The sequence below is a fragment of the Natator depressus genome, chromosome 11 (assembly GCF_965152275.1).
Source record: "Natator depressus isolate rNatDep1 chromosome 11, rNatDep2.hap1, whole genome shotgun sequence".
NCBI classification, from domain to species: domain Eukaryota; kingdom Metazoa; phylum Chordata; order Testudines; family Cheloniidae; genus Natator; species Natator depressus.
In genome coordinates this window covers 61,269,803-61,297,173 of record NC_134244.1, presented here as the reverse complement: position 1 = coordinate 61,297,173, position 27,371 = coordinate 61,269,803, and the positions used below count along the sequence as shown (strand labels likewise).

At 40.5% G+C, this 27,371-nt stretch overlaps 1 protein-coding gene across 1 annotated transcript in view; it reads right to left on the bottom strand.

Moving 5' to 3' along the window:
• Positions 1–27,371, bottom strand: part of PARD3B (par-3 family cell polarity regulator beta) — a 617,867-nt gene that overhangs the window by 258,554 nt on the left and 331,942 nt on the right. The window contains exons 12-15 of the mRNA XM_074967987.1: positions 18,891–19,061; positions 13,025–13,154; positions 7,465–7,570; positions 5,874–5,989 (exon numbers count right to left, since the gene is read on the bottom strand). Of these exons, the coding sequence (XP_074824088.1) occupies positions 5,874–5,989; positions 7,465–7,570; positions 13,025–13,154; positions 18,891–19,061 (523 nt within the window). The remainder of the gene's footprint in view (positions 1–5,873; positions 5,990–7,464; positions 7,571–13,024; positions 13,155–18,890; positions 19,062–27,371) is intronic.

The following is a 27,371-nucleotide window of genomic DNA, read 5'->3' as shown; positions in this document are numbered from 1 at the left end:
CAAGGCGTAAGGAGCCCTCCTCCTCTTTGCACAACAGAGCAAGGGGCATCACTCATACCAAATGTGTGTGTCCCTGCAGCACAAGGAGCGGCAGACTCCACAAAGGGGGAAAGATCACGCTGTTACCCTCCTCCTGCACCAGCTGTTGGACTCAAATCAGAGCGGGGAGGGAAAGAAACATATACCACACCTTTCAAATGGTAGTGTTGCTCTTGTGTGAGCGTCCCCTATGCTCCTGGAGGTATTCTGGCTCCTTCACCACAGAATCAGGCAAAATGTCACTAGGATCTGCTGGTGGCTTAGAACCATTTTGCATTCTGCCGCTACAGTGGTGGCAATAAAAGGTTTGAGAGATCCCTTGACTTTTACCCTACAATAATGGAGGCTAGGGCTGTGAGCCAAACACACAGCAGAACAATCTACAAGTATCCTGACACACGGATGTTGTGTACCAACACAGAAAAGGTACGCTTTCACTCACCTCCCTGAAAAACAGTGTCAGCTCACTTGTTATGTAGATTTTTCTCAGACTTCCAAGGATGTAAAATTTAGTTAGTACTTCCAACAATAAACACTTCAATCACTGCTAGTGTATTCCAGTGAAAACTAGGTATCCTACAAGTAACTGGGGACTTCTCCGAATATAAAATCTCCATAGATCCTCATTTTTGAAGTCAAATGCTATACCATATGCACCTCAGTGTCAGACTACATGATTCATCACATGTGCATTACAGAGGCTGCATCTACAAAAACAGGTACCAGGGCTCAACCCCCTTAGTTCCTGCCCGTGTGTATAATCAGCGATGGAGACAGAAATGAGGAGACAGCACTACAGTAAAAGATGAGTAGCTACTGGTAAGTAATCTCTAGCTTTACCTTCATATCTGCAGCTTCCTCAACTGTACAAAGTAGATTGAAAATGACAAAGTGATGCTGTATATTAAGTCCCCTATATTATTTGATCACTCCCTCTTATTTCCTGCTATTAAGTGTCAGTCACTAAAGGTATTAGTAATGATTTAACTTAATTTGTATTGCCACAATTGGAAAACAGACTGGTCTTCCACAAAGATTTTCAGACCTACAAAAAAAAAAAAGTAGAAGTGAAGGGAAAATAGCAATAGTTTTATGCATGATTCTTCTTGGAAAAGTGAGTATATAACAGCAGCATATTCTTACTCAACAGAATTGCTCCTGGTGTATGTATCAGCTCATTTTAGAGACAAAAAGGTTTTTACTATTTCATAAACTTGTTAGCTCCACAGTGCAAACCATATAAGAGGTAGTGAGCTAGGCTCTGCTCTTTCATGTGTCACCAATAGAACTGCTTACTAATTTCCAATTACAGGTCTAATCAGTGACACCTGGGCAACCGCAGTGAAGACTGTGTAGCTGGAACGGGCGAGTGAACAAACAACAAAAAACAGCTGACGTAGACTATTGTTGATATCTGGAAGATGTCTCCCTTGTGCAACTGAGATGCAGGTTTCTACATGTAGCCTATCTTCCAGAGATACTTCTGTGTATGCAATAAAAGCTAACGGTGGGTACACAACATACTTTAATACAATGACTGCACAGAAATCCAAACTATTATTGCTGATTTTCACATTTTAGTAAGTGTCTGTAACTTTCTGTGGATGACTAATGTCAGTGTCCCAGTTTCTCTGGTATTTCAATTAAGCAGTATCTGCCTTTTGCTGTAAGTAAACTGCACAAAGAGAGCACTGGTACATAACGAGGATAAGATAAAGCATCATTTAAAAGCATATTCTAGTAAACTTTTGAAAGCATCAGAACATTTGCATCTAAGATGTCCAGCCTTGATGACTAGTGAGGTGTAAACTCTCAAAGGGAGACAGAGAAATAAACTTAGTGATATTCCACAAGCAAGCATTTGACCTAACTTCTGCAGCTAAATAGCAATGATGTGCAGAACTGCACAAAACTCCCAGTAGCTGTGCTATCGTAACATTGGTAAAATGAGTCTTGGGAGCTTTTGTTGCTGTAACATGAGTCTCTTCACAGGAGGTGTCAGTTTACACAGCCTTAGGACAGAAACAGATTCCACTTTGGACTATGTCCCATATCCAAGAGAGAGAGTGTGATTTACCAAGGTCTGATTTTCTTGGGACATAAAAACAGAGTACCCACTTCAACTCCAACTTGTGTAAAAGGCTGCCCTGCGAGGGTCATGATTTAATAAATGGTAAGACTCCTCTTCTATCATGGTGACAGACCTGAGGGTCTGTCCTACTAGACTGATGGAGCATATCATATTCCAGTTGGCTTTGAAGAATACTATTTTGCCGACAGACCACACTAGCCACTACTAAAATATTATAATAACCATATGTCCTTGACTTTTGATATTGTGGATCCTAAATGACCATTTGTTGGATCTGTAGCCATAGGCTGCTATGATTTATTAATGATCTGCAACAAATGAAATGAGTGAGAAGATGGCTAGAATACCAATGGTGGAAATCCCATGATGAGCCTGACTGATAGTGACAAAGCATTTTTGAAGTCTTTCTCACTGCTGTACAGGAGGCAAAGAAGATTGTCTTTGTCTCTACCCCCATAGCGTCTGCAGACTCTCAGATAACAGATCTTTTTGAGTGGTGATTAGCCTGCACAATATTCACTATCAGAGCTGAATATTTTTCACTGAAAAATTTTCATTATACTTTGTAAATAAAATTAGTCAGATCACAACTGAGCTGTCTGCCTCTATGGAGATGAGGCAGGTTTTTTTGAGATTACAAATACTGTTTCCCCTGCAGTTTCAGTCAGGGTTGCTCACCTTGATTCTGGGAGGTGCTCCAGATTACAACCTGTAATTTGGACCCTGACCCATCTTGGTGGCAAAGGAAGGCAAGTAGGGAAGTACTGGGCTCAGTACTGGCTAAGATTGTTCCCTATGGGATGAGGAAACATGGAAGAGGGAGTAGGGTGTGACTTATTTTAACGTAGTTCTTGTAAGACAGCGAATTCAGAAAACCAATTATTGACAGGGACAGTCTTGACAGCTATCCATCTGGATCTAATCTCCCTTTTTGGCGGGAAACTATGATCCTTTTTCAATCAGGTTTCCTTGACTTCAAGTCACACAAGTTTCAGGCCTGGGTACAAGACTGAACGTGGCCTGGCTGATGATCTGCTAACAATGGATGAAGATGAAGTATTCATGACAATTCTTTTGTTTGTCAGCAGTTTTTGATACCTCTGATCATCAGATATGGGCTCATCTGTGGTACCCAACAGGACAAGCAGAACTGTTATTGTCTTTGTGAGATATCCCAATGGATAGTTTTGGACAACTGGTCTTGTGCTCTAAGGCAGGAGTGGACAAACTTTTTGGGCCGAGGGCCACATCTACATATGGAAATTGTATGGCGGGCCATGAATGCTCACAAAATTGGGGGTTGGGGTGCGTGAGGGGGTGAGGGCTTCGGCTGGGGGTGCAGGTTCTGGGGTGGGGCTGGGGATGAGAGGTTGGGGGTGCAGGAGGGTGCTCCAGGGGCGGGAGGGGGATCAGGACTGGGGCAGGGGGTTGGGGCACAGGAGGGGGTCAGGGGTGCAGGCTCCAGGCAGCGTTTATCTCAAGCAGCTCCCAGAAGCAGCAACAAGTTCCCCCCTCTGGCTCCTACGCAGAGGCTCAGCCAGGCAGCTCTGCATGCTGCCCCGTCCACAGGCGCTGCCCCTGCAGCTCCCATTGGCCGCAGTTGCCAGCCAATGGGAGCTGCAGGAGCAGTGTGTGTGGAGCCCCCTGGCTGCCCCTACGCGTAGGAGCCAGAAGGGGGACATGCTGCTGCTTTTGCGAGCCGCGCAGAACCCCGGCATGCACGGAGCGGGGCAAGCCCCCAACCCCACTCCCTAGCTGGAGCTTGAGGGCCGGATTAAAACATCTGAAAGGCCAGATGCAGCCCAGGCCGTAGTTTGCCCATCCCTGCTCTAAGGGCTCTGTCATGCAGGATACCTCAGAAATATATTTTGTCACCCTCCCCATCAACACGTATGCAAGTTAGTTGAGAGGGACAGTGAAGGGACATGGGCAGTGGTGTGTTTGAATGATGGCAACTTCCAACTCACTGTTCTCCATGCTTGACCTGGCTTGTGCAATGAAGCAAATAACCCAGTCTCTTCAGATATACAATGTTGGTGGGAAGGGAGAAGCAACTAGAAGAAGTGTTGAGGATAGTATTGGGATCCCGGATTTTGGGCATGTGTCAGACAAGTTCACAGTCTGGGGTTGCTCCTGGATGCCAGATGGCAGGCAGGATGTGCCCAACATAGTTATGTCCTCTGTGCTGGGTGATCTTTCTGATGCAGACCTTGCTGCAGTTATGTGTGCCTTTGTCATCTTGAGATTAGGCTATTGTAACGTATTGTACATTTGGCTACACCTAGCGACTTTTCAAACTGTTTCACCAGAGCTCCATGTTCTGTACTGGTTGTATATGGAATTTAAATGTTGACAGTGAAAGCCTTAAATAGTTTTGGACCTTGCAACTTAAGAGACTGGTTATCTCTACCATGCGATAATGCAGCAATTGTATCCATGTAGGGACTCAAATTGGAGTCCCCTGGTTTAAAAGGGAAAAAGCTGCATACAAGGCATGTTTGTAAAGGTTCCTCACAGACTTCAGTATGTCTAATCTTACTCCACAGTTCTATTAGGGTTGCCACCTTTCTAAATGCTGGTAACCAGACCCCCGAGGCTCTGCCCTGTGCCCCACCCCTTTCCCCAAAGGCCCCACCCCCGCTCTACCTCTTCCCCTCAGGCCCCCGCCCCCCCGCTCCAAGACTCTGCCCCCTTTGCTCACTTCCTGCCCACTATGAAAATGCACATATTTTCTGGATTAAAAAAAAAATCAGAACACAAAATTCTAAGACAAATCTGCACTGTTAGAAGGAAATACAGTGCGACCACCATTTAAGAAGTTTTAATATGTTGGGTGTGCGTTTCTGTGTGTGTATAAATAAACCATTCATGGTATATTTAAGGCCCTCATCCAGAAGAGCACCTAAGCACATGCTTAGCGCCACACCAGTGGAACTACTCAAACTTACTGGATCAGGACCTAAATAGGAAATACCCAGAAAAAGAGTGAGGGGTGCCACACTGAAGAAATATAAAAGGTTTTACTTGGCTCCTGATTCTTTGAGTTTTAAAAGGCTTGGAGACTTTTCTCCTTGCTACTGCTAAAATACAACTCAGTTTTCCCCATAGAAAAGTATTTGAGTAAAAACAAAACAAAAAAAACCAACAAAACCCCTTGCACAAATGGTTTGCTAATATTGTGAAAACAATTTTCTCTCAGTTTCACCCACATTGCAAAGTTTTCTGCACAGCTCTGATGGGTAGTGGACCATAACCTTACTCCTTTTCAAGTATCTCTGAAAACCTACTGTGATGTTTTGATTGTTCAACTTTGTTATTGTCAATGATCTTGTCGTAAGAAAGTCAACTGTTGCCTAATGCAGTTTTGCAATCTTCTAAATTCTATCAGAAAATAATATGTTTATTGTTTTGCTATAGACTTAGACATGCATGGATTTTTTAAAGACATAACTCTGGCAATTCTTCTAACTTATTTTCACAAAAGCTCTCTTTCCTTCAGCTGAGATTTCAAGACAATGCAGGACCACAAAATGATATTTTGGGAGAAAATATCCTTAATTCAACTTCAGTAAAAATGGTAATTGTGATTAGATGTGATAGGAGTCCCTACCACAGCAGCTCTGCTGAAGAATATGCTCGCTGATGTATTTGTTTAAATAACAAAAGCAGAAAATAAGGAGATACTGCAGATGTGCTATGGCTAAAACGATGACCTGATGACCCCTTCCCCCCTCCATCTTACCAAGATCCATGCTTTTGGAGGCTTTCAGATTAATTGATTCAGGCTGCTTGGCTGGTGTCAAAGATCTGAAGTTGATGTTCTGATCTGTTAAATATGCTGCTGAATCCACTACAGAGCTATGGAAAAAGCCATGCAAAACATTTAGGCACTAATGCAAAACCAAGTGAAGTAATTAAAACTTTCACAATATAAAAGTATTTTCCCCTCCAGTTGTTTGCAGTCATGCATCTAAAATCAATCTCTGATTGTCACGTTTCTTTTGTGAGATTTAGCACCTCTACTCACATGTATTTAATTATATATATTTAAATACAGATTCTTTGTGAAGATAACTGCTGTTTTTACACGCTTAATATTTAAATATGATTTTATTTAACAGAACAGAAGGGGAAATATCCAGTGCCAACAGTCTTGTTTTCTCTTCTGCTGAGCTCTATTTAACTACCTCCTGTCTGAATTGTTTACCAAATAGGTTGCACAAAATGCAGTCCCTGCATCTGGTTCACTCTCCCTGACATGTCAACAATCTATGTGAATGATGGCATTTAAAAAGACCACCACTACCCATCACCGTTTCACAGAAGCTCCCCATAAATAAACCTGCATGGAGGAGCAAAGTTCTGTTTCACAAAGGACTGAGATTTGAAATTTGGTTCAGTTTAGAATTGGAATGAAACCTGAAAATTTCAAAATTCTCTATGAAGGGAAAATCTCTCTCCCCCCACCCCCAAAGTAATTTTGGCTCAATGAAAACTTTTCGTTTTCATTTTGCTTTTTGATTTTATATTAAAACATATCATTCAAAATTTAAGATTATTTTAAACAAAAGTCATTTCAAAATGAAAGATTGGAAAATTTCATTCAAAAAGTGTTAAAAAAGGATGTTTTAAGAATTTGATTCCCCCCCCCCCGGCCCATTTTTTCCCCAAAGGGAATTTCAGCAAGACAGACACAGTTTTGCAAAGCATTTCAATTCAGTTACAACTGCATTTTCTGACAGAAAATGGTTCCAAGTTTTTCTGACCAGTTCTACTCATAGTCTCAATCATTATGTCAGATAAGCATATCCCAAGTATTTAAAAAGAGAATGGCAAACCGCGGCCACTGGGAGCTGCGGGCAGCCATGCCTGTGGACAGTCACTGTAAAGAAACGGTCTCACAGCCTGCCAGCATATTACCCTGACGGTCCAAGTGCGGCCCGCGGGATGTCTACCACTGGTTTAAGGTTATAGAAAAAATTGTATGATATACCATTTTCTTAGAAAACTAGTTCATGATTATGAAAATAATTTATTTTTTAAAAATCTGTGTACCAATGAGGACAGCTCACATATCACCAGTGACAAATGTGCCATCATTTGAAAACTACTGAAATAGACAAGATATTAAATTCCAAAAATAACCAAACATGATTTATATTGCAGAAATGTCAACTTGACCATAGCTATTGTGGTGCAGATTCCACATCTATTTACATACACAACAACAGTGCTTTTAATCAATGAGAAAATAACATCACAATTATCAGTGAGAACTGAGCCATTCTAGCCATAAATAACAAAAGTAACGGCAATAAAAAGTACATCCGAACCTATGATTATAATCTTCAGAAAGCAGCTCCTCACTGGGGTGTGGGGGCAGAGGAGGTGGAACTTCAGTCTCAGCACTACCACGATCAGACATAGCCAGCTCTGAACCTAAAAAGGGTTAAACAAAGTAGTAGCCGCGATTACATGACACCAGGTCACTGATCCATACCTGGACAGGGAGGCCTGACGTGATCCACAAATTATACAAATACCTAAACTAAACAAGAATTAAAATCATAACAAGCAGAAAGTACATGCCTTGGGAATTCCAAAAGAGTTGATTTGCTGTTTTAAAGATGCATAATTAGTGAAACTCTGCTGATAGTGAAGTGCAGTGCAAGTCCTGAATCGCTTTAATGCATTTGAATGGATATTGACTTCCGTCATATAGTTTTAACGTAACTAATAGTAAGTTCAACTGGTTTAATTTTTTTGGTTTGCAACATTTATTACCTCCCAGATAGGGAGTAAGGCACCTTAACCTGCAGGCGTCACCTCCTTTCCCATTCTTAATAGAAGAAAAGAAAAGTTGCTGCTGTCCCATGACAGGAGGGCTAACCAAGAAGCCCTGGATCACAGTCTAAATTCCTCCTATCATGCCATTCAAGGCAATCAATTTACACCAGGATGAGTTTGGCCCCGAAACATGTGTTAAAGTAGTCATCATGCTTGAACGAACCATTATTACAACAAATACATATTTAATAGAATTGTTGTGGATGTTAGAGTACATGATAATTGAGATTGAGTCAATGTCTCCTTCATTTAGGAAGAAGTACTGCCCAGTATACTCAACAGCAGCAAAGAGTGGAAGCCAGAGTGGTACCTTCAGATTCTAAGGTCAAATCACGTTTTTTCTTCTCCCCATTCTACTCTTCAGTGGGCCATCACCTCTCTCAAACATACTGCCTTCTCCCAGTTGCCAGCAACTTCATTTCATTGTGTCCAGGGAAATGGTACACCTCCACTTCACCCCTGCCATCTCAACATTCACACTTTCACAATTACTCACAAGTTTTGTTCTGGTTCTTTTCCTCTTTCCTATCACCACTTCCTCTCCATCTCGCACATTCTTTGCTACTAACAAATATCCTCTTCTCATCTTCACCTCAGTGTCTTTACCTCTTCCTTCCATTCTTCACACTCTTCCTCCTATACGTTCTCCCTCACTCATCAAGCTCTAACCCTGCCAGCCAAAAACTCTCTCCATCTAAGTCCCCATCTTCTCTCCTTCTACTTTCTTCTAGTCTCCCCTCCATGTTTCATGCTTGCCGAGATCTGTGACTATCCCCCAGGCCCTTGCACCTCCTCACACTCACTGAAACCTAGCTTTCTCCCTGCAGCTCACCATGTATTGCTGCATCTCCTCCTACTGCAGCCCCGATCTCATGACTGCAGTATGCTCCAGCCTTTCACCCTCCACCTCTCAATTCCATCCCTTCAACTTTCTACCCCTTTGCCTCTTCTGAGGTCCTTTTCATCTCCCTCAGAGAGGCTCACTTTCTTCATCTGATATCAGCCTCCAACTACTCTCAGCTCTTCACTCTATATTCATAACATGTTTCTTCAGTTTCCACACTGCCAGCACCTCTAATTCTACTGTTTCTGGATTATCTCATTAACTTCCTCATTCTTTCCAAGCTTCAATTTGACCCAATATGACAGAGGAGGAAGATGCTCATGATATTTTATTAATATTGCATGTACATCTATGTGTTTGATTGTTATTGTGTTTTTTGCTATGTGGGTTAATTTGCATCTAGATAGAAAAGTGGGCAAACTTTTGATAATGACCTGTTTACTGATAATTATAGGACAACGAATTGCTTGGAAGTCTATCCCTGACCCACCCAAGTGCGCTGCATAAACTAGTTTGACCAGCTTCAAGAGATACAGGCAACACAGACGAGGGGACTGATAAAATGTCTGCTCCTGAAGATGGAGGGAGACACAGGGATTGCTGGGGTGCTGACCAATTCTGCCCTTCTTCCCTGAGCTCCCCGAGGCTGGGGTCTTTGGCATAAGCCAGGCCTGTCTAGCTTTCAGGTTAGACAGATCAGATACATGTGCAGACTGTTTGCTGTGTTACAACCTCTCTGCTCTTTGTTCCTTGAGATTAAACAATACTTTGTTTGGAAAGGCTGTTCTATGCCAATTCACACACCAGTCAACTACCAAAGGTAAGTCTTGCAGGTAGCCAAATTCAGTTCGATCTGCTGAGTAATCATGGTTGGTATACATGGTGCTACACCCTGGGGACCTGGTCTAAGAGTGGGATAATTCAGAGGGTTCCAACACAAAATAGTTGTAGGCAAGAGGACGGTCACCTGAAGGGGTGCACTCAGAGATTTGAGAGGGCTGAAAGGTGCAGCTTGTCCTGAACCATGAAACCCAACTCATAACTTCAGTCACCATCCTGACTTGTCAAAAAAACACTGTTCTTCCCTCTCTCCTAAAGTCCCTGTCTACGACCATGAACATGGACAAGCTCCTCTTCACCATCATTTCTTCCTTGTGCTCTGTACTTTCCTATCACTTACTCCCTTTGTGATCACCAGTCTATGAACATCTCTGACTTTTTTTTCTCCTGGCCTTCACCTTTTCTCCTTGTCATCACTAACTGCCATCAGCATCATTATTGCCACTTTCAACTCTGTCCCTCCCCCCGTAATTCCTCGTTCCCTCTCACGCCATTCTGAATGCTCCGTAAACCCCACCCGTGACCTTCCCATTCTGTGCTCCCTCCATTCCGGTCTCACACGACTGAGCATCTCTGGAGAAAAACTAGTGACTATACTGACTTCTTCCACTGCATGTTCTCACTCCCTCATCCTTCCAACCTGCCCTTTTTCCTTCCTAGCTAATCCACAACTTTGGTTCCCTCCCTAAAGGCCCTGATCCTGTGAGTTACCAAGTGCATTTTGCAATATAGTGAGTGCCCTTCAATTCCCACTGACTTTACTCCACTGAAATTCAATGGGAATGGTGCGTACTCAGTACATCTGAGGGTTGGTGTGGCTGATGCTGAGCTGCCATGGAATAATCTATTAATACTGATATAATATTCATAAAATGATGACACATTTGAACTGGTCAATGAGGTGAAGTTACAGTATATTGGGCTATTAGACTTTCCTGAATTAATGTATTCATCTATAGTCATTTTCTATATCAATTAATCTTTTCATGAGCACATGCTACACTTCTAAATGTAGATACTTGTACATCCATGGAGATTCAGCATGCCACGCTATTGTAGAGTAGATACTTTATCTTTACAATATTTCTTAACCAGAGAGATGACAGCAATTCCCTTACAACCCTGATCATTTTTTGGATGTAAAAGAGCTTCTGATGAGGCAGATTCCAGTAATCTTTCAGCACCAGAAATGTGAAGTTGCTGGCACTGAAGTATTGCTTCTCGAAGAGGTTGTTCTAAAACTGCTATTTCTGCACAACAGCTTGGCAAGAAAAAAAAGCAGGAACCTGTGGGTGGCAAGCATTATTCATGCAAAAAATAGACTGAACATTGGCATTTCAATATTGGCTTAAAAACCCTCCTTAATTGAAATATCCACAGGCAAGACAAAATGTAATGTTTTGGCTATAACAGCTTTTCCCCAGACATTACATTTGGTCTTGCTCATGTATAATAAAAAAGATCCTTTTAAAAAAAATATAGTATTAATAAGCCAATTATTTTTTTCAATCTATTTTTGTTGGGCTTCTAGAACAGTCTTATGTGTAGAGCAGTGACTAGCATTAGGAGTAACTTATTTGAAAACATTTATGTTTAATAAAATGTCATACTCTCAGTTATTCAACTTCTGCCACTAATTTTTTGCATTGGGCACAGTATTGTATTGACATCTCTGCTGTCTTTTATTACTGTTTACATTATGGTAGCACCCAAAGCTTCAGATCAGGACTGGAACCCCAATGGGCAAGGCACCATGAAAATATATATCAAGAGACAATCCCTGTATCTGATATAAGACTATAATCCTGCAACTTGTTCATTGTGGGAAGACACATAAGCACTTTTGGGTTCACTGGGGCCCTGTGGGGGTGCATGGTTTCACGTGTGCAGATACCATTGTAGGATCGGAGCCTATTATAAAAGAAAATGCAAAAAGTGTTTGTAACAAATGATATGGGGGTGGGTGTGGAGAAAAGGGTAATGCTGATAGGAATGTGGGTTAAAGTAGGTTAAATGTTCAGAACTAAACAAATATTTTACAGCAAAATACATGCTACATGTATGTGCACTGTATTATTTTAGGGACATATTCTCTGCTCACATGTACCTGAACGATTTCAGCTTTGCTATACAGAGCCCTCTACTAGGTCTTTTGCCGGGCAAATACATGTCTCATTCTTCCGCCTGCCCCACACAGCTGGCATTCTATTTGATTTCACTAAATAAGTCTTTTTTTAAACATAAGTCACAATACAAAGATACTTCACTTAGTTTCTCAGTAAAATTTAAAAATCTCTTTCCTTAGCCCTTTGACTGACACCACCCATATCTTCCCAGGCCTTGGTTTTTCGTCTCTCTCTTTTTTCCCTCATAAAGGGGTCTCTCTCTCTCTCTCTGCCCTATGTCTGTGGTGTCTTCTCAACATCTAACATCCATTCACCCCTCACACTGTGGTGGGTTGTCTCCTTCCTTTTGCCCCTCAAAAATGCAAAACAAAGAACGCGCAAAACAAAAAGAGACACACTAGCAACCTCTGCTGCTAGGATCCCTCGGAAAGTACAGCTCTTCCAAACAGGCCTTATTCTGATTCTTATCTAAGTACTTTAAAAGTGCCTGATTAGGAACATGAGCAGTCCCACTGAATGGGTGACAACACTTAATGAGACTTCTCAAATGCTTAAAATTAGGCATATGCTTAAATACCTGGTGGAATCAGGGCCATACATAGCAGCCAGTGGGATTTTTCTGCTGGTAAGGGGAGGAGGTAGGAAGATAAAGTGTCAGTATTAAAGCTGGGTGTTTAGTCAGCTATTTACAGACTAAGAATATTATAGTTACTAAAAAAGTTTCAAAGTCTGGAATGGGGAATGTAAATATGATGTCCTAATTCTATTTTACACTAAGGGTCTGTTTCTAACCTTAAAATATTTTAAGTCTCAGTAAACTAAAATAGCAAATCTTATGAATATTAGGGTATAGTGTAAATTCCTACTGGATTATAAAACAGGACACAAACTAGACAATTTGCTTTTTAAAATAATTACTGTATCCATCAAGGATGTATAGAAAATAAACATTTTGACAATATATATTTTGCAACCATCATTTGTTTTTTATCCAAACTTACGTGTTGGGCAGTGAGCTAGAAACTGTTACTTAAACTGGAACGTGTGCCAGGAATTTAATTCACAACTTCTGAGTCAGCTCTCCCACCCTCCCTGGATCTTCAAGCTTCAAAGTAACAGAGCCTGCACTTACTCTAATTAACTGTTTTTCTAGTTGATGTGGATTTCTGAAAACAAAAAGAGCACTTTTTTTTGGGGGGGGGGGGGGAGGCATGAAGAAGGATGTACAGTACATACCTTTTAGTCTTTCCTGAGGACTGTAAGTTACAAATTGTTGCAGGATAGCATCATTGCGCCTGGAGATAGTGGTAAAGGTCTGACTGCCCTCAAGTGCTGATTTTTGAAAAAACCCATGATCTGAGCGTTCCTAAGAAGAAACAGAATCATGTTTTAATTGAAAAAATAAATGTCCAACAGAGCCAAGGAACAGTAATCACTAAATCACACTGGGGTTTGTGCATTATTTGTCAGGCTTTTATTGCACATTATTAACTCTGCAATGAGAAACATGAAAGATGTCTTCAGACCACTGCTGACCATGAAACAAGAGAGTACCCTTACATTAGAAATGATCATTAAGGATGATAAACAGAGAAAAGGACTTCTTTTTTCTGACCCACAACTGGCTTCATGTTATTCCTCCATCTGTGAGGGCAGCTTGTGGCATTGTCAACATAAGGGCACAGGCAATGCCAGTGATATTTCTTTGCCAGCCAGCTGGTTCCCTTCGCTCAGAGACTGAGTGCGTATGCTCTGATGATCACACACTAAAGCAGACTTGTAACCTCTAAACCCAGGTCTTCTGGCTGGCAGCTGAACAAACTTTTGCCACACCTCTAGTCTGTTTTTCTTTTGAGATATTTTCCCCTCCCCCCATATCCATATTGCAGCTCCTAATTTATTCTCCTGACAGTTGCTGTTAAAAAATGCACAATTTATCAAACTGGGACAAACCCCAAAAGGCACGTCTGTCGTCGTTGTACAGGGGAAATTATTAATATAGACAGTAAAATTCTTTGGCTAATTATTAAAAGGTAGAATGATATTCTCAACATTGTCGTTTCTTTGAAAAGCCAATACATAACCAGAAAGAAGCCTCCACTTGGCCTCCATTTTACAAAGCTGCCTTCACCTGGGCCAGTGGATTTCATATAACAGGTGTAGCACTTATAAATTTTAGAACAGGTATGTTAGAATCTTTTAGTGTCACTGTAAGTTTTTGTAAGAAGTGGATGGAATGCCAAGGCTATATTTCCCTATACCCTGTCCCTTTAAGGCAAGGAACTGTGCTGAAAAGGTCAAAGGGAGCAGGGTGTGGTGACAGAAGAGTCTAGCACTCCTGGAAGACTATTGCAGTGGACTTTTGCAAGCTCTGTGTTTGCCTGATTCTGATTACAGTTTTAATAAAATGTTTCAGTTTTAAACAGCATGTCTGGTCCTGAGTGTGTAACACAGGCACCAACACTTATGCATCCCTTTTTAGGTACTATCACTTGTGCACACAGATGATGTGTTTATAACTTTTATCTTCTATGCGCACAACTGATAGTACTGAAAATTGCACGCATGTGAGCATGCCTGCGAAGTTATGCTCAAAGCAATAGAGACTGGGTTAAATTGCCTTTGAAACGTTTCATCATCATCATCATGTTCCTATTACACCTTTGGTGTTTAGGGCAGTGATGAAGCTCTTCCACTCCTGTCTGTTGTTTTTGGGTGGCCTCGTTTTCGCTTGCCTTCAGGTGTCCATCTTATTGCTACTCTGGTGACGGAATCAGTTTCCACCCGAAGCACATGACCGATCCATTTCCAACACCTCCTGGCAATGATGGTGCTCAGATCCTCTTCGCTGCACTGCGCCAATAGATCTTGGTTTGAGATTGTTCTTGACCAAAAGATATGGAGGATTTTTCTGAGACAGGTTGTATGGAATGAAGACAGTTTGAACATGTCAGACTTCCTCATTCCCCAGCATTCTGCACTATAAAGCAGTGTTGAAAGTACACAGCTCTGATAAATCTTGAGTTTGGTTTTGGTGTTGTATTTGGATGATTTCCAGACTGTATTTAAGTTCCTGAAGATGTTCCTGACTTTATTGATTCTGTTCCGGATGTCCTGGCTTGTTCCACCTTCCTGGCTGATGGTGCTGCCCAAGTATGTGAATGTTTCGACATTGGTGAGAACATAATCCTCTATCCATACTGGTGATGGTGAGGCAATATTAAAGGTCATGATATCTGTCTTATCGCAGTTGATTTTCAGTCCAATTTGCTGGCTGAAAGTATTGAGTCGAGTTGTTTTTTCTTGTATATGGTGTTGGGTATGTGATAGGAGAGCAACATCATCTGCGAAGTCCAGGTCTTCAAGGGATGAGAAGAGTGTCCATTTAATGCCTCTTGGCATATCTTCTGTTGTACGTCGCATTACCCAGTCGATGGGTAATGTTGAAGAGGATTGTAGACATGACACACCCCTGACATACTCCTGTTTTGACTTCAAAACTGAGCTCACCGTGATTAACACTGCATGTAAAGTTGAAATAGAAGCTTTTGATAACGTTCATTATACAGAAAGGAATTCCATATGCCTGCAGAATGTGCCATAGGCTGGTCCTGTGAATGCTATCAAAAGCCTTCACAAAGTCTATGAAATTTACGTAGAGTTGCCGTTCTAAGCACTGTTCTATTATGTTTCGTATAGTGAAGATCTAGTCTGTGCATCCACGCCCTTTCCGAAAACCAGCTTGCCCTTTTCTCAGAATGCAATCAATTGCCTCTGATATACGATGGACTAAGATCTTACACAATACTTTGCTTGGCACAGATAAAAGTGTGATACTACACCAGTTATTACAATTACTGAGAGTTTCTTTCTTTGGTATCTTCACTATAACCCCATTCATCTGGCACTTTTTCCCTTTCCCAGACTGATGTAAATAGAGGGGTCAGGATAGATGTTGCTAATTTAGGATTTACCTCGAACAATTCTGCATTCAAGTTGTCCTTGCCAGGAGATTTCCCATTTTTTAAGGATTCGATAGCTTGAATGATCTCTTCCTTAGTTGGGGTGTCTGTGTTGATCTCAAGATCTTCTTCTGCCTCCTGGATGTTTGCTTCCTCTTTAGGTGGCTCCCTGTTCAGCAATTATTTGAAGTGCTCTGTCCAGCGCATTTCTTGTTCTTTTTCGGTTGTTAGTAAGTGTCCTTGTTTGTTCCTGATGAGAGTGTTTGTTGCTGTCTGCCTTTTACCACTGATAAGCCGCATCATTTTGTAGACAGTTCCTTGTTCACCACAAGCAGCTGCATCCTCTGCTTGTATTGCCAGATTATCAATATAATGCCATTTGTCCGCTCTCACAAGGCATTTGACCTCCCGGTGTGCCCTGCAATATGCTTGTGGTATTTGTCCTTTGGTTTCTGGGATTGTGTGTCTAAAATTTTCTTCTTCAGGACTGGTCTGGTTTCTATGGCATTCCATGTGCTGGGTGTAATCCACTCCCTTCCTTCTCTTCTGCCTGTGGCCTAGACAGGCTTTACTGCTCTGTTTATAAATTGCTGTTACTTTGTCCGACTCCTTGTTGATCTCGTCATCTGCATTCCCCTCCTCTTCATCAAGGTCTGCAAGTGCTTGAAACCTGTTTTTTAACTGCAGAATGAAGGCGGTCTGTATTTCAAGGGACTTTAGCTTGTCAATATCATAATGTCTATGTCCCTTGTTTGGTGGACCCACACCTCTCAGTTTTAGCTTGATTGAGGCTGTCACAAGGTTGTGGTCGCTGCCAACATCTGCACCCCTTCTCACTTTCACATCTGTAAGTGAGCATCGCCATTTGCTATTGATCATTATATGGTTCTTCTTTTGCCTTATAAGACTAGTGATTTCCCAGAGAAAGACAGGCTGGCCATAAGGCCAGATTAACTAAGACCACTTCATCAATGTTGAGAGCCTACTGGTGACAACACAGAGACAGCTACAGACCTAGTCTCATAAGCTTCTTCTTTTCTTTCAGTAGCCACTGGCCAAATAACATGTTGTCTGTTTTCCCCTCCTCCTCATTTCAATGCTTTATTCACAGCCAGTCAAATAGTATATTCAGAGGCTCTTTATTATGGGGAAGACCCATTGTTAACAATTGTATGTGCCTCTGGTGTACCAGAATTCTTCAAGTTACATTGGGAAGATTTACCACTTATTCCTTATGCCAAGTGATCCACATCTATTACCTTTTGGAAGTATATTGTCGGCTAAATCAAGCCCTGCACTGATACAAACTACTACTACTAAATTAAAGATGGGGACCCACTGGGAGAGGCAGCCTTAAATTAACAACAACAACCAAAAAAAATCTGCTTTTCCAGCTCTTTGATAAATGACACAATCGATATCCCAACAACTGATCAGTAACCAGCTTAATTAGAGTATTCAGCTTGTAAAACAGAGCTGTCTTGGAAGGCCTCCATTAGTGTCCTGACCAATAAAACAAATAATGGATTTTAAAACATATTCTGTTCATACCAAGCTGGAACGTAGCAGGTAGGAAACGATTTTGGGGAAGGGAAAGAATGGGTCATGGCCCATTTTCCTATAGTCTCCAGCCTCAAATGGAATTACAATTGAACCTCGAGCACATTCTATAAAAATTAATTTCTGTTTAAAATGAATTTGATTCAATCAAGAGCTCATTATGTATTCTTCACAGGGCATGTGTCAGAATTGTTTATGTGTTTCATACATCTGGATAATGTATAAAACTATATACTTTGACGATGAAAAGCAGCTTCTTGTATTTTTATTACATCAATAATTCAGTTGTAGTATTTTTGCCAAAGTTGACTTTTTAAAAATAGAAGCTAGCAATGATAAGCTTTCTTTCTAGTTTTCGCTGTAGGTGGGTTATCATTCATACCTCATCAGAGCACAGAATAAATATAAATGTGTAATACTAGTTTTACATAAGGTACAGACCATGAAAGATAACAGCAGTTGAATCAATTTGCTTTCTTAAATTTAAGAATAATAACCCTAGAACATGCTTTCAACCTGTCTAGAGCGGTATCACCATTGATTGTCTAATTGTGGTAATAAGACTATAAAGGGTCTGTCTCCTACAGGAAAAGATTTGAAAATGTTAGCCAATAATCTTAGAAAATGCCCCAGGGAAACTACACACTTGCTTTCCATGTCTCCCTCTCTGCTATGTCACAGTGTAAAGCCTTTGTGAAAAGCAACTTCCCAGTGCAGTTACAGTATAAAATTTAGCAAGTTTGGGGTTTTTTGTTTTTTTTTTTTATGTCAATCCAGGTGGGAGGTAAAGCAAGTTTAAATATAACTAGTGAAGTGGAATCTACAATATAGAGTTAACTATCCACAGCTTAAGGGAAGACAGCTTCCCTTCCCCAGAACAACCATTCTCTCTTATCTTTTACGTATAAATACACACACAAAATATTATTCTCAAACATTCACCCAGAGTACTATCCTGTGATTTCTAAAGGCCCTTTTTTCTTTTTATTCTTAATCACAGTTGTAGCTGTTTCTTGTGAACAGTATATATATTGAAAATCCAGTAAAAAATAGTTATTTAAAAGTGAAAGTAAAAATTAGTGTGACGGGTGGATACGCACCTCCAGAAGCCAAGGACAGACAGCACACTTCTTTACAAGCATAGTAGAGTCACACAGACAGATCGCTTACATCATTTCCTAGAGCCGAGTTCAAAAAATTTAAGGACTCAAAACTGTAGTAAATGTTTTAAAAAGTGGCTTTGCTTAATGCAAGTACTAATGTGCTCTTTTGAATCAGTGCAGGGATGTGCCATGTTTATGGAGTCAGAACTATAATTTTAATGAGTTTTTTTTAAGTGTTAGTTAAAGCCAAACCGTGAGTGAAATTGTAACCCCATTGAAATCAATTAGGGGTTTTGCCATTGACTGCAATGAGGCCAGGATTTCACCCAGTATCTTTAACACACACTTAGAAATAGGAAGATATTTTCAAAATGGTGGATGGAGAATTGCCCCAATAACTATTCTTAATGAAACTGTGAATACAATTCTTTGCTTACCACAAGGAGGCCTAACTCATGAACAAGTTTTTTGCATTACCTGCATTTGTCTATCCAGTCTCCTGAGAACCACTAACTGAATCATCCCGCGAATGTTCCCTTCCATAGACATGGAACGCCTCAGTGTCTCCATGGCTTCATGGTTGGATTTCGCCAGAAGAGACTCTCCATTCACTGCAATCAGCTGGTCATTTATTCGCAGGCGGCCATCCTAGAAGGCAACCAAAAATATTAAAGTAATACAATGTAGGGGCAACATATATAGGAGAGCAAGATACAGTCATGTGTTTCTTTCTTAGAAGCTACATACAATCCAGTTGTAAATATCACCAAGTCTACATAAAAAGTCTAGATCGCTCAAGCTGGCCAATTCCCAGTATTTGAGAAATATGGTTCACAAGACATTTACAAAAACAAGCACCTCTTCGTCCACACTGTATTTTGTACGAGTCCTAAAGAGGAGAAAATGGGAATATGGACTCTGGGTTAGAGAACATCCACCACATCTGTCAAGATCCGTTGTACAACCAAGAATGAACACTGCAGCACATTTTAAAATTCTGTGCTTCCGTTGTCAGAATCTGCTAAGAAACGATACAGCTCCACAAATGACACTGTCCTACAGTGCTCACCATGCCATAGTGAATATGCCACCATATAAGGAAGTGTTCTCATACAGAAAGGTCACTAAGACGAAAGCATCCACATCATAACGAAAAGCTCTTCATGTATTTTAACAGCTAACCCTGCTGCCAATAACAAAATTGAAGTTGTGCCATCTAGAGCGGTTTGTGTTTTTGAAGAAATCCATTCACTTTCATTGCCAGAGTTTGCTGACAGCTGTAGGCATAATAAACGTATGGACACTTATTTTCTGCCTTTAGTAGGCATATTCTTGTTTTTATTAATATCTGTGAATGATTTTTTCGTTTCTGTACGCAGAGAATACAGAGAAATAAAAACACAGAGAAATTCCGCTGATCAAGAATTGAAGGTTTCTCTTAGGCCTTGTCTACACTGTCACTTTAGAGCGCTGAAATTTTCTCGCTCAGGGGGGTGAAAAAACACCCCCCTGAGCGATGCAAGTTTCAGAGCTGTAAAGTGGCAGTGTAGACAGTGCGCCAGCACTGGTAGCCATGCTCCCAGTGCTGGTGGCTACTCCCCTCGCGGAGGTGGGTTTTTTTTACAGCGCTGGGAGAGGTCTCTCCCAGCACTGGTCCCGCGACTACACAGCCACATTAAAGAGCTGCCACAGCAGCGCTTTAACATTGGTAGTGAAGACATACCCATAGAGTTCACAACTATCAAGTTGGTGTCAGAACTCTGAAAGGAGGAAGAGAAAGGGGCTGAGACTGAAGAAATCTAGCATGAATGGGAAGAAGGGCTGAAAGAATAGCAGGAAAGGACGTGGGATCAAAAAACATTAGCTGGCTTTACATGAATTCAGTTCAATCATGAGCTCATGTGTTCTTCCTAATGTCCTCGTCAGAACTGTTTGTACATCTCATAGCTGTGTAATCCAAAATGTATATACTTTTCTCTCTTTATTTTTCTATCACACTGTTATTCAATTAACTCTTATAGCATTGCTGCCAAGTCTAACTAAATGATTTTTGTGTGAGTGACAGCAGCCATGTTAAACCCAGTTTTCTTAAGTATTATTTTTGCTGGAACAGGGAATCAATCTCTGTTACCAGAGCAGGGTACAATTAGAAAGCAGTGACATAGTATTAAAAGGAACAACAGAGGCCAGAAAAGGAAAATAAACAGGGAGGGAAAAGGAGGAAGGAGAGGACTGGAAGATGAGTGAAACAATGAGGGAGGGTGAAAGGACAGAAGAAAATAAGGAGGATTATGACCTTCGTAGAGAGGGGCCAGGAAAGGAGCACAGGAAGCAGTAGTGCCATTTGGGAGGAATATAGTGGAAAACACTCCATTGTTTGTGTTATATGCCAACATAAATTTACATATAGCCCCACCCTTCCACCACATATAAAAAAATGGTGCCCGAGAATATGTGAAGGTGAAGGGAGAGAAAAGAATTAACACTTTGGGACAGGGCCATTTTGTTACTTGCACATCAGTTTTAATCCCTTTGTGTCCTAATAAAATTCACTAAAATGAATGATTCCATTGATTTCAACGGGAGCTTGAGGGAAAAAAGCCTTCTATCTGTAAGTCTCTAATGATTTTGATTTTTTTTTTTTTTTAAAAAAACAGATTCATATTCTTCTCATACAATCCCATAGTCTCTTTCCTGTTCTGTGGATATATCTCTGAATAAACCCTTTTGCTTAAAAATCTGTCGAAGATGCTTGTACAAATATGTACAAGTATACAACAGACATTTTCAAATTTTAGCCTACATACAGGAATATACCAATAAATTATTTTAAATTAATCAGTATAGTCTTAGAAACTCCAGTACTTTCTTGGTTTTGCTTTGAAATCCTTTCATGTGAGATTTAGTATTTCTGTAAATGTTGGCTGTCTTTTATAAACTCAGTTCTTAAAAGCTTTTTTGACCTCTTTAAATGAGGCTTAAATGCAAAGCTCATGACATATCTGATGAACTGAACAAAAGCAAAGCAGTCCTACATGCTTTACAACGCAGTACATTTATAACTACAGAACCATCCCACCAAAGACAAACAGTTGGAAGGCAGATGAATACTGTTTTTGCAGGGCATCAGGAGAAAGTTATTTAGCACAGAGACTTTCTGTGATTTTGAAGAGTGGGGAAAATGTTTGAACAACTCTCAAACTCAGATTTTCACATTACTGGTGTTATGGTCTACTGTTAGTACACTGTACTGCAAGATAATCCGCTTGGCTCAAGACAGGCTACATATTTGTACTTTTCCTTTTATCTCTAAAAGGTTTCTTTCTGCCTTTTGATTAGGAAAACAACTTTTAGAGTATGAACAAATTCGGTATTTTTTCATTCTATCTTTGAACCTGCAAGTGGGCCACAATCATTAAGAATGAAATTATTGTCCCCTGGCATAGTCTGAGTAAATGTGATTTATGTGGGGAATCAAAGTAAAAGGTAAATTTGTGGCCACCTCTATTTGTAGGCAGGCCACAGGACACTTAGCATTTTGACTGTAATAGTGGCTATGGCACTGTACTCTCCTACATGGAGTTTGCCCTCTCAAAATCACACTCTGGCCACTACCCGGGACCACCTTTGACCTCCTTCCCTCTGAGCAAACTGCTTCCTGGCATTCAGTGCAGCCATTCTGTTCCCTGACCCACCCCATACAATTAACTACTAATATTTACATTACGATTGTATCTAGAGCCTCCAAAGAGACTTGGACTCCATTGTGCTGGGTGTGGTACAAACATATAGGAAGAAACAATCTCTGCCCTGAAAAAGCTTACAGTAGTTGTTCTACTGCATTTTAGCTACAGAGGAGGATGTGTGTAGGAGTGGGATTTCATCCCAAGTGCATTGCCAACATGCTACAAGACGTGAAATTGAAAACAATACAATTAAAGTGTAAGAGGATGCATCTAAACACATTCATCCCAATGGGCACTTTAGCATCTTGTCCTCAGATGAAAGGTGCTATATAACTGCAAATGTCATGAATATTAGTAATACCTCACTTATAGCTATTGAAGCCAAAGAGTACATTCTTTGCAAAAATCACAAAAGGATGTTGATGTGGGTCTTCAAGGAGCAATCATCAAGTATAATAGTGGTTTAATCTTGTACAGTTCTTTAAATTCATTAGGATTCTTAAAAAATAAATAAATAGTGCAATGGAAAAATGTAAGACATTAACTGCCGAAGGAGTTAAGTTATCCAATGATCACTAGGTATTCTGCTGGTTTTTGTGGGTAAACTGGATGAGTTGCGATTCTCTAAAATCTATAACATACACTTCAATTTTCTATATAAAAATTAGCCTAAAGATTTCAATTTCCCCCTACGTTTTTCACAACTTCTTTACTGGGTTTCTTCACTGCCTGCTAAAACAAGTGAGTTAAATCATTGTGTTAAAATTTCAGAAGTCACTGAAAAACGTTGGCCTGTCTTCAGACCTTCTGTCCAGACTGATAAGAGACAATACTAACCAACCAAAATTGTTTGCATTTTGTACATAACCTAATACATTCTTTTCATTCTGGAAAAGAGACATCGGTGAAAGAAGTCTTTCAAACTCTGACACATTAAAGACATTTGGACAGCATAAAAAGGCACTTTCCGTGAATAAATATCCAATTTGTAGCACTACATCTATTGCAATGCTGAGACAAATTCGTTGGTCTCTTGCTGGTATATGTGATCTGTAAAAGGGTAAGAAATAATCTGATGACTTCAAGCTGATCTGCAAATCTTGTATTCATGCTCTTCTGAAGACAAATTGTGATTGTGTGGGAGGAGGTTGTTTTTCAAAACTGTAACATCTAACAATATAACAAAGACCAGATTCATTTTTACATTCCAGCCACAAAAGTGAGATACTGTGAGATCATTCTCATGCCTAAAGGGTTATAAACTTCTTGATTTTTCAGTAGTCACGATATCACAAAAGAACCTAGGTTCACTGAAAAGCAATACATGTGCTTAAATCCAAGTGTTTTTGGTTCTAGAATCTAGTACAATAAACTGCAGGGGCAAATGCTCAGAGTAAGTGCAAATAAAAGCTTTGAATTTAAAATTCCCAATACACAAGGCTTTTAACATAAATGTTAGAAGTCCTGATTTACACACACACACACTTTAAATTGATGCAAGGAATTTTATAATTGTTCACAGTTGGGTGACGACTGTGCTGTGCAAGATAGCCAACCACAGGAATACAGAGACTTGGAAACCCAGAAAGAGTAGCCTTTATTTACATAACACAATTCAGACTGGTGACTTGGCTGTATTGTACTGGGCTACTTCGAAGAAGATCCAGACTTGGGAATGACTGTGGGACTTGCTATCTGTGCCAGTAGAAGGCTGTTTTCATAGTACCTAGAAAGTTCCCACAGTCTTTGCTTTACACAGGAAAGAGGAGCTGTCCCCTTGGTAGCCAGAGAGCTTGGGTTGTATGTCCAGCAGCAGCGTGTGTGTGTCTGTCTGAGGAAGTCCCTAGACTTTATAGGAAAACCTGGCTTCTTTGTTCCTCCAACAGTTATGTTCCTTATGTCAACAGCTCTATAAGTTCTGATATCCTTTACATTATCTTACCACGTTTGCTTTGTCAAACTCATCTATCATTCCATTCCAAGCAGGTGTGGACAATGAGCAACCTCTTTTTGGACTGCCCCCTTCCACTGCGGCATGTTATGCCTCCTTGTGAAAGGACATTTTGTATCTGGTCTGTTTTTAAGGGCTGTACTGGCCCTAACGTAGCAACTTGTGAAATGGAACTTTTGTTAACAGGTCATTTGGGTGGTTCATTCCTAGAGCAATGTAAGCAGATTTTTCTCAGTAGTTAATAGTGCACGCATATATAAGTACAGTGAGAGGAAGGATGGTCCAGTGATTAGCCTAGGACTTGGGAAACCTGGATTCCCTACCCTTTGTGGTCGTGGCCAAGTTACTGTGTCTCTCAGTGACCCATCTATAAAATGAGGAAAATAGCACCATAGTCAGGCTGCACTATCATAGATTAAAATCTATGAAATATCTTTAACATACAATTTAGTACCACCTCCATAGATACATTTCTGATATAGCTATCTATCCCGAAGTATTGCACTAGCAACTATACAGATGGAAAAAGAAAGAAACAGTGACCCTAGAATGAAAGAAATTATATGTATTCTTTCCCTTATGTTCTTTATAATTTCACCCTCTACAAAGGGAAATGTACTGTGATAAACAACAGCAATGGAAAGAGTTGGGGAGATGGTTGGAGGAATTTGGCGGACATGTTAATTGTTAATATTTGAGTTTAAATCTGCTATGTATGTTTCTAACTATACATGGATTCTCAGTACTACAATAAACAGAGTTTAAAACCCTCACACAATTCTAGAATTGGAGAATAGGGGAAAATGCTCATCCCATTGTTGGTAAAATGGGAGTAGGTCATGTGCGTAAAATTCTGATGTTTAAAACCCCAGCAAACTAAAAAACAACAGTGAAATAAACTTTGTTTCTTGGTTAACCAATTTTCCTGCTGTCACAAAAACAACCCCCTTCCTTTTTTAGAAAGGTAAATAAAGACAACTCAGTATTAAACAGTCATATAAAGGCTAAAGCCTTGATTGATGCCATCTGGCATTTAACACCATCTGTAAATATGTGGTTGTGTAGTTTTTAATGTTGTGAATTGTCTTACTCAGTACGTTAGTGTCAGTAGAGGAAATTACACAGACTGAATTAAAGGTGTTTCTACAGAAAACAGAATTGTTAGGATCTGCTGAGATAACACAAAAGAAAATATTACATTATAGATCCAAAACAGCTAAATGTATTACATGACAAGATGATTAAGACTCTTGTTTTTAATTTCACTAAAGCTATCTCTATTCAAATTTTATTTGGTGAACTTGCTGCCAATAAATTTCGTAAACATTAGCAAGTTATTCAAGTGCTTTTTAATCAAAAAAGTGAACAAGAGTCCTTACTTCCATGAGAGAGATGAACAAGTCATAATGTTGTGATTTATCAGTTTGTGTTCAGCTCAGACATCAGTTCTATGCAACTGTTGTTAACCTCAACTAAGGCACGCTTTGTCCATAATACTAACAATATTTTGATTGGCAAGTAAAAAGAATATGACAAACTAGGTTTCCATTGACAGTTCAGATTGAATACATTATTCTCCATCTCACAGGCTTGCTGAATTTTTATTCTTGTAAACGCTAAATGAGTTTGTAATTTCATTGTCTTTACACTGCTTTATGGGTCCAGCTGTGTCACCCTTGGAACTCTGGACAGACTAAAAGCAGCCCAGAGAGAATGTTACATGCAATACGCTGGGGGCTGAACTGGAAATGGGGGAGGAGCTGGGGCTCGAGGCGGAGATGGCCTGGCAGTGGACAGGGGCAGAGCGGGGCTTGGTGGCAGCGATCCCCACTTCCCATAGGGGCTGGCCTAGGCCTCGCCACTCCCCCGCCCCGCCCCAAAAAATGTTCCTCTGCTCCCCCCTAGTGGGGCATGCACCACAGTGTGGGCATCACTGCCCTAATGGTTCAGTAGTTAAGGCTGTTTGAGTTCTCCACTTAAAGCAAGGTATGAATCCCTTAATTAAAACAGGAACATTCACAGAAATCATTCTCAAAAATGGGCTTTTGCAAGAACTGTAATCTTCCATGGCACTTCACACTTTTAAGTGCCTTTGTGGTACAATTCAAGAAGGTTTAAAAAATGCTTTTTTCAGGTTTCACCGATTTTTTTTTCCCAGGGTCACATAACATCACAATCTCAAGTTACAAATGTACAATTTCACAAGGGTTTCAACTTACATTAAAGCCCAGCATGGAGCTATTTGTGAGGAAAAATAAAAATAAAAATGTGATTTGGCTTTTCTGTTATAACTTTTGTTTTGGTTGGTTTTCTTGCACCATGGAGGCTGGCAGAGCACTGAATGTTCACAGCCAGCTTTGGTTGCTTCCCAGGTCACGAGGAAGGCCACCTCCCCATCTGACAACGCTATCCAGGTTCTTACACTGCACCACTGCACTGTGGAGTCTCAACACCTTCCAGAGTGGCATTCATTCTGACAGACCTTGCTAGGTATGAGAGTTCAGGGCTTTCTGTCACAAACTCTAGCAAGTCTACAGAAAACTAAGGAGAATGGGTGATTTAGAGGATGACAGATAACAAGGAAGCCTCAGCTTCAGAGGGTACAGAGGGCACCTGTAGGGGTCAGGGACAGACATGGAATGAAAAGAAGGCATAGGAGGCACAGGGACAGAGAAACACCTTTCTCCATGTTAGACATTTTAACCATGTAAAGTTTAGCACTTTCAACTTGGAAAAAAGGCTTGCCCTTATCATCTTCCTTCCTTCACATTCCACAAAACTATAAATCCCGCCCCCAATACACACACTCCGTATATAAAAATCTACAAGCAGAAGAGTCCCACTGCAGTAACCACCATTGCTGTGGTGTACCTCATGGCATCTACCAGAGCTTAGTTTTCCTCCTTCAGTCCTTACACACCAAGCCTACTTAATACTTTTGTTGTTAAAAAAAAAAAAACCCACCACCACACCAAGGAAATTCTCACACCAAAGATGCCATTAACGTACAGTTAAAGTTGCTCAAGTGTATTTCCTATAAGCACAAATTAAAAAATCAAGGAAATCACCAGTTTAGGCAAACATTAACATCCAAACCAACCTCAATTCACATCTCTTACCCCCACCAAATACAATCACAGACTCCTCAACTCTAAGACATAGGGTAGACTTTTAAAAAATGCCTATGTGAAGAAGGAGGCCTAAGTCCCCTTCACTTAGGCGTTTTTGGAAATTCTACTCAAAGCCTATTTCACTCCAAAATACACTAAACCACAAAGCTCACAGTCAATTCTGCAAAAGTTCACTCAAATGCACAGCCTT